The sequence below is a fragment of the Helianthus annuus genome, chromosome 5 (genome assembly GCF_002127325.2).
Source record: "Helianthus annuus cultivar XRQ/B chromosome 5, HanXRQr2.0-SUNRISE, whole genome shotgun sequence".
Lineage (NCBI taxonomy): Eukaryota > Viridiplantae > Streptophyta > Magnoliopsida > Asterales > Asteraceae > Helianthus > Helianthus annuus.
In genome coordinates this window covers 152,918,071-152,926,927 of record NC_035437.2, presented here as the reverse complement: position 1 = coordinate 152,926,927, position 8,857 = coordinate 152,918,071, and the positions used below count along the sequence as shown (strand labels likewise).

Here is an 8,857-nt window from a genome sequence, read left to right as displayed (position 1 = left end):
CATCTTTCAAAAGTTCATACCTACATGCTCAAGTTATCAACTAACATAAACTCCACAAAATCAGAAAAATCCATACGGAATACCCAGAATCAAACATATATGAAAACATATGTTGCATAAAACTAAAAGAGTGTAAAAAAACTCACAAATATCAAGATCTGAAACAACATATACAAATCATATTTTATATAAACAAAAAAAGTGGAAAAAAACTCACAAATATCCAAATTTGTAACAACATTATGAAACATATGGACAAAGGAGATCTAAAAGGAATGGAACAAGATCTGGAAGGGGTTTACACGTGGATCAGACTTCATATATTAACATCTTCATCACAAAACCACGTTCTTCATCAGGGATTGATCGATCTGATTTTCGTTCTTCACTTCGTTCTTCATCGTTGTCAATGAACCTGTTGGGGAAACTATGGACCGGTGACATTAACTCGGAGGTTGGTGGATTTGTCTCCATGGCCATTAATGGAGAAATGATAATTTGGAGGAGAAAATGAAATATGCACTTTCTCTTTCTGTTAAAAGAAGATATAAATTAAAATGAAATGAAATAGGGTAAAAGAAATATGGGGTGGCTGATTTGAACACATGAGTTGATTGGCATTAAATGATCATGTCAGATCAAATTGGGAAAATAACTTGGGTTGGGAAATTACTAATATAACCTTGAGAGCAAAAAGGATTAACAATGGACTATGGCAACGTGGATTAATATAGGCCACAAGTAAGGTTTCCTAAGTTTTCTAAGTAAATGGGGTTTTTTACATAGCATTCTCCTATATATATATATATATATATATATATATATATATGTGTGTGTGTGTGTGAGTGGAGCAGGTTGGGCAACAACGTGAAGATTTTCGCGTGGGTTCAAAACTCAGAACCTATAGCGCCGACCGTAGTGGTGTGCGACGGCGCTATGGGCGCTATGTTGCCTTTCTCCGCTATATGGCGCCCCACTATGTTCGGCCTAAGTAAGTGAGAAACTCTATAAATCATATTAAAGGTGTTGAAAATATCAAATGCAGGAAGTAACTAAATTATACCATCAAATAACATTAATTTTTAAGAATATATTACATAAATAAATATTAGAGGTTGATTCAAAAAACATATATTGCTAATAGTAAATAAAATGTTTTACGCTGCATAAGGTCGCATTTGTCTATGTTAGTGTTTTACGTAACGTGGCGTTCGTGTTTTTCTTTTACGATTTTTCAGGTTTTGATCGTTGTTTGCTTACTACTTATCATGATTTTACGACCCACGCCCCTGCAACGCGGGGGTTAAACACTAGTTAAGCATAAATCAAATATTGTTTTGTAATGATAATATGCATCTGTAATAAAGCTATATTAACCTAAAAATGTCAAAGAAAACTACGTGATTAAATGTAAATAGATCACAGTCTCACAGAATTGTAAATATAAAAAAATTACTTTATGTATTTTATTTTCATTTAAGATAGATAATTACAGTCAGTTAAACTGTAACGAGTATATTACTTGGATGGTGTATGATATTAATTGTAAAAAAATACAATAAATAAATAAATAAATAAATAAATAGATTATGGATTTTTATATCTAACTTTTTATAAATAATACAAATTGACATATTTAACACGGTTAGTTAAACATATCATCTTCAATCCAGGTATCCGTTTAAAATTACAACTATATATGTCTATTAACGCAAACCTATTTAACCAATCTACTTGTTAATCACAACCTATTAATAAGCTTACAACCTGCTAGACCATTCGACTTGTTTAAGCGAATGGGATACACAAGCAGTCAAGCACCGTCCATATTACACAATTTTAAATGCGTATAGTCTAGAATTAATGTTTAACGCAAACAAACATAAGAATCACTTAAGTTTTATCAATTCAACCAACAATCCAAAACCCCTAACTCTTCAATCTAACACGAGTATAAACATATTCATACATACAACATGTGGGAATTTGGATTACTTTCACTTCTCAATTTTAAATCAGTCAAAGTTATAAAAATTGATCTAATATTGAAAATTGAGCAAGTAAATGTGTTGTATTCGGACTTGTCAACTCCTAGACTTGGAAGCAACGGTCCCACATGACGATTATTTCGCGTTTTCTTTATCAGCAAAAAGTATCCGTGGTGAACTTTTCTCAAGCTTATCGCTCAAAACATGACATTTATCAATAGATATGTCATATGTCATATGTGATATGTAAGAAGTATTTTTTTTATACAACCCGTGTAACACACAAGAATTTAAACTAGTGAAAACTAAATAATAATAATAATAATAATAATAATAATAATAATAATAATAATAATAATAATAATAATAATAATAATAATAATAACACGTGTCAAAGAGAAAGAGGTTGATATAAAACGAATCAAACCAAAAGGCGGCCCATCCTACAAGAACACCGAGGCCATCTGAAAATATGAAACGATCATCTCCATTTTCTTTGGAATAATCACTAAAAGAAAAAAAAAAAAAAACAATGTTGTCACTCAAACCAGTGTTGTTTCTGCTGCTAACGGTGGTCTGTCTCGGAGTATCCAAGGTTACTCCCCACCAAAAGCAAGAATTACCCACAGGTAAAATGGGTTTTTATTAATTCATGTTGTTGGTGTTTGCATATATATATATAGGTGGTTTGTCATTGTATTGTTGTGGTGTTGTAGCGGTGGTTGACGGCGGCCATGGTGTTTTTCCGGTGAGGATTGCTTATGAAACAGGAAGTAATGGTGAAGAAGACTCGTCGTCTATGATATTGGCTGAAAAAAGAACTAGAAGGAAAGATCCAGCGAATCATTTAAAGTACTACAATGGTGGATGGAATATTAGTGATCGTCATTATAAATCTGTAAGTTGTCTTGTTTGACCAAGCTCGAGCTCGTTTAATCTATGAAAGCTCGAGCTCGGGCTAGTAGGTAGTTTTTGAAGCTCGAGCTCGGGATCGGCTCGTTTTTTATTTATTTATTAATTTTTATGTAATTATTATTATTTGATGTAAAATTTAGTTATTTTATATAATTTAATAAATAATAGCTATTAATATTTTAATATATTAATGAAAAATTAAAGAAGCATTGGGCTCGTTTAGGCTCACGAGCCAGCTCAAGCTCGATAAGCGAAACTCGGGCTCGTTTACTCAACTCCAAATTCCAATACATATTAATACATTTAATGCAGTCTGTATCGTATACTGCTGCTCCCTTGTTTGGCATTGCTGCAGTCTGGTTTGTGGGATTCGGCTTATCCTTGCTCTCGATATGTTTCTGTTATTGTTGTTGTCGAAGAACACCATACGGCTATTCCAGAACCGCTTACGCACTCTCTCTTGCCTTCCTTGCTCTATTCACCATCGCTGCAATGTGAGCACTTTTTGTCCATTTTCTTATAAATGGGTCGATCAGGATCCTGTTTTATCTTGCTTACATTGTTGGTTTATTTTGTGTTCCAGTGTTGGATGTGTGATTCTCTACACGGGCCAAGGGAAGTTCCATAATAGTACTACGGATACATTGGACTTTGTTGTGAGCGAATCCAAAGATACAATTAATAAACTCAACAATGTGTCGAGTATTCTTGCGACATCAAAGAATATCGGAGTAGATCAAGTCTCTTTACCTCCGAGTATGAAAAAAAACATTGATCGGGTTGACGAAATGGTATCCAAAGCTGTTAGATCTCTTGATTCTGAGACCCAAAAGAACGAAAAATATATACATGATGTTCTGAATTCTGTGTAAGTAATTTGTTTATATAGAAGTAGTGATTTCAACACATTATGAGTTGATTAGGGTGATTTTTGATTTTTTAATTGATCATTGCGTCAAGCTAATAGATTTAACTAGAAGGAAACGGGTCAAATGGGTTGACAGACATTAACGTATTAACGTGTACATCAGTGGCGGAACTAGACCTTCAACTCAGGGGTATCCCAAATTTTTTTAGGGTTGTCCTCGTACTTGTTCAGGGGTTTCGTGTGTATAAAAATCGGAAAAAAAAATTTTTTTACACTACTCGTAAAAACTTGAGCCGTAGCCCGGGCTACGCCCGTTTAAACTACAGGTCCGCCCCTGGTGTACATAATAGCATAAAGGCCTAAATCATTTTCTAAAAAAGAGTTACGTTTCCGTTGTAATAATATAGTTTTGTTATCATATTTAGCACATATTATTGATTTGGGTGCAGGAGGCTTGCTCTTATAATTGTAGCTGCCATTATGCTTCTCGTAGCTCTTCTCGGTTTTCGTAAGATCTGTTTTTATAGTTTTTCCGGCTTTATTTCAAGCTTAAAAATCCAAAATTTTAAAAATTTGAACTCGAATGTAACTAACTATAAGTCTATAACAACTCATGTTTTTGAGTGTTGGTTGCAGTACTCTCCATATTTGGCTTGCAAGTGCTTGTTTACATGTGAGTGGTAATCACAAGGGCTGAACATAACAACATATGCATCATAGTTCATTTCGATTATTAAATGATGTCACACGTTCGTTTCTTGACCCAAGTTGCTACTTTGATGCTTACAGATTGGTGGTTTTGGGTTGGATTCTCGTTACAGCTACGTTTATCTTATGTGGCATATTTCTCACACTACACAAGTACGTCCCAACAAGCCCGGTTTCTAAATTTAACAACATATCATGTCCATTAACCTAACCAAAATCTTTCTATCTAGTGTTATGGGTGACACATGTGTCGCAATGGACGAATGGGTTCAAAACCCTACGGCACACACAGCGTTGGATGATATTCTTCCATGTATCGACCATGCAACCGCTCAAGAAACATTGTTTCAAACCAAAGATGTCACGTTCCAGTTGGTAGATACAGTGAATAAGATCATAATTAATGTAGCGAATATTGATCCGCCACCCTTTCCTGGTCTTCTCAATTACAATCAATCCGGACCGTTGGTTCCCACCCTTTGTAACCCGTTAAATGCTGATAAAACATATCGAAAATGTCAAGATGGTGAGTTGGATGCCAGTAATGCAGCCCAGGTAGCTTTCCTTGAGTTTCTTGATGCAACTTTACTGTTTCGGTGTCGAGCAATGTTGTTAAAAGTTAACCAGTCCCTTAACTAGTTCCCTTAAAATTGAATTTCTGACACGACACGAACCTAACACGAAATTCGCAGGTTCGGGTTTAGTCTAAATGAGTTTGGGTCAGTTTCAAGTTGAACCTGCGAACTCGTTTAGCTAAATAGGTCGGGTTCTTGTCAATCCTATCGGATTGACAGGTTGACTCGTTTAACCCATTTATATTATATATATTTTTTACAATATGTTTTATTTTATAAAGTTAAATTGGGTAGGTGTTTTATGCCATAGTATAATAACTTAAAAATGAAAAATTAAATTATAATTAAAATGTAATTGTATCATATTACATTTGTGTTTTTTTAGTAAAATTTTAACTTTAATATATTATTTTGCGAAAAAAACTTTAAAAAAAAATTATGGGTTGAACAGGTGATGTTCGGGTCAACCAACGAATATCCGGGTTGTGTTCGGGTTCATTTGTGATGACACAATTTTCAGGTTCGGGTCTGGCTAAACCCGCTAACCCACAGACACGACCCGTTTAGCACCCTAGGTTGAACAGGCACTGGTCCGGTTTTCAAAACATTGATGTTGAGTCTCGGTTTGACCTTAGAAGTCAAACGTTACCATATTAATTATGTTATATGCAGATATGGAAGGCTTATGTATGCCAGGTTTCCGCGAATGATATGTGCACAACCGTGGGTCGGTTGACCCCAAAAATGTACGACCAAATGTCGGCTGCAGCCAACGTGAGCTCAGGTTTGACATACTATGGCCCGTTTCTAGCTGGTTTAATGGACTGTTCTTTCGTTAGGTTCACGTTCACCAGGGTCCACGCGGATCACTGCCCTGAGTTGATCAAATACAGCAAATGGGTGTACATTGGTTTAACGATGGTGTCTGTAGCCGTGATGTTATCGTTGGTGTTATGGGTGTTGTATGCTAGAGAAAGAAGGCATAGAAAGTACACAAAACTTGCAGTTGCAGCATCGGAGCATACTTCACTTGCAACTGAAACAGAATTGAAGTGAAAAAGTGTATACACATATATTGGAAACTAAACTTAGAATGTTTATTATAATTATGTCACACTTATTAATATATGTGTGTATGTAAAGTGTAGGGGGGGGGGGGTATAAGTCTCTTTTAAGCCGGGTTTATTTATTTAAGGAGTTTCTGGTTATGGAGTCATATTTTTAGATTGAGTCTTTAGAGTTTTCGGTCAAGATTCCAAGATGTTTGATTAGTATAAGTAGATGGTTAAGTTAGGTTAGGTTATTGTAATTTGTGTATTTTGGTTTATAATAATAACAATAAAAAAAAGTCGAACGAGTTCATTCAATTTCGTGTGTTGGTGTTTTTGTTTTAATCGATTTGGGCCATTAATAGGTTTATTTATGCAATTGTTGGACTAAATCATTTTGTTCACATACATAGCTGAATGGGTTAGGGGTATAAGTATCTTTATAGTTGGGTTTATTCATTTAAGAAGGTTATTTATGGAGTCATATTTTTAGGGTTTTGGGTCAAGATTGAGTCGCTATTTAGTTTTCTATTTTAGTAGTTTAGGTTCCTAATTTTTCCAAAATGTTTGATTAGTATAAATAGATGGTTAGGTTATAGTAATTTGTGTGCTTTAGTTTATAAAAAAATAATCGAACGAGTTCGTTCAATCTCGTTTATTGGTGTTTATGTTTTAATCGATCTAGGTCATTAAACATGGGTCAGTCAAGTAAAATATGTCATTAAGAGTATTATCGGTTAGTTAATCATGAGGGTTAGTTAACTACCAAATGAAGGGACATGTCAGTTGTAAGTCTTGTGTTAGTTATGTTGTATAAGGATGTGATGGGTCTGTAAAACATAAATTGTATGTGATTATGTGGTGTTATGTTTATGTTTGTCCTCGTTGTTCATAATGCTCATATAATCACTTTATTTGTAAATTCTTATCTCAAAACTTGCGTGTGCTCAATTCGATTCTTGCACACTATTAACAAATAAATTTGGTATTTTGACTGATAAAGAGAATGCGAGTTGAAAGGAGAAACTTAGTATGGTGACAAAACAAAGAAACTTAAACAAAGTTATATTGGTAGCTCTCCCAGATTGCTAATCATCCCCTCCACTGTTAAATCTAATCTACCAATTAATGAATCAATATTTTAGCAACGACTTTTATTAACACACCAACCCAACAAGGATTCAACGATTACTACATCGATATTACATTATACATAAACTAAAGAGCTTAATAAAAGCATGAACGAGGGGTCGTGCACCATGTGATGTTCTTGTGATTAGTTCGTTGGTGGATCCACGGGAACAATTGCGCCTTTATTCCATCAACTACAAAAGAGAATAGAGTTTTGGATTTGTCTTGAAAACCATATCGTTTTGAGCTAACCATGTTGTAGCCTGCATTCTTGTTTTGTGGGTGCAGACGTGTAAAACCTCATCAATACAAAGTGATTAGAAGTCGTCTATGAGATGTCATTACTGCTCCACCATCTGCAAATTGTTTCAACTATTTTTAAAGGTTACTATTTTTTTTTAATCATACACTGAGAGCATCCAAAGTATGGGTATTCCACAAAGTGTCATTTAGCACCAGTTAGGGTTTTTTCTTGACAATGATAGTGAGTGATTTGGTTGCTAGTTTGTTCTGCACCAGTTAGGGTTTGTTCTTGACAATCATAATGATTGGGTTTACCTTTCATTAATTGTGCCGCGGAAATCGAACTTGATAATGATTTGGTTGCTCTTTCAAGTCACAGTTTCCTTAAATGGTATAGGTTTCAATTCAGGATCAAAGTTTTTGCCAAAAACTACAGAAGAATTATATGTCAGGTTTTGACTTAAATCTTGGTCTGTTTTACATTTAGATGCAGGGGCAAGGCACAAACCATTTTGGCCGCTTTCCAGACTACGACCATGCCCAGGTACATGTTAGTATTTCATGAAATCATGTTTTTGTTTGGACTTTGGAGATCATAACTAGAGGGTGTTTGGCAACGTGTTTTGATATCATAATTGGCCAAACACTGAAGAGATTAATATTGGTTTCTTTCTAATTGTTTCAGTGGTTGTCACCTACTGATCTGCGTGATCCAGAAGTTTTTATACTCATTGCAGCAAAACTGAAGCGGTTTCATGGCATGAAAATGCCTGGGTCCAAGAAAGCTAAAGTTGTTCTGTGGCCAACTATGAGGTGTGTTTATATACTTATACTAGGGTATAGACTGTTAAGTTTTGATATAAATCACGAATACAAACTGATCAAACGTTATCTTCCAACATAGACCCGTGTATTCTTGGGATATTATTAGAAGTGAGATTATATTTATCATGGTCAAAGATGGTTCACACTATTTAAGGCTTGATTTTGCAATGTCATGAAAGTATCACATGATCTCAGTTGTAATGTGAATGCGTGTGTTTCTATTAGTTTACGTTGTTTTAACTTGTATACTAAGAATGATTGACATCACATTACTTGCTACCAAGCTTTTCGTTGTATACGAGATTGTACATGCATATTACATATGATAAACAACAATTTATTGAAAAATAACAAAAGTTATGTGATAGGTATCGATTTTTTTATTGGAAGTTTCTTTTGTTTTTTTTCTTTTTATTACACCAAACGTCGTTTTGATTACACATTCCCGGACGGTCGTTTTTTTTCTTCCTCACACACACCACACCACATGATCGTCTTTATAATTGCCGTAACATTCCCCAAATTTGAGAAACCCTTGCAACCCCTTCTTTTCTT

General features: G+C 34.6%; 1 protein-coding gene across 1 annotated transcript; it reads left to right on the top strand.

Annotated features, from left to right (window-relative positions):
* Positions 1-2,459: 2,459 nt before the first annotated feature.
* On the top strand, positions 2,460-6,180 carry LOC110941911. The gene is made up of 9 exons (XM_022183602.2): positions 2,460-2,617; positions 2,705-2,886; positions 3,216-3,397; positions 3,487-3,771; positions 4,221-4,279; positions 4,408-4,444; positions 4,561-4,632; positions 4,710-5,034; positions 5,727-6,180. The coding sequence occupies exons 1-9, from the start codon at positions 2,521-2,523 to the stop codon at positions 6,108-6,110; spliced, it is 1,623 nt and encodes a 540-aa protein (XP_022039294.1). The 5' UTR covers positions 2,460-2,520; the 3' UTR covers positions 6,111-6,180.
* The last annotated feature ends 2,677 nt before the right edge of the window (positions 6,181-8,857 follow it).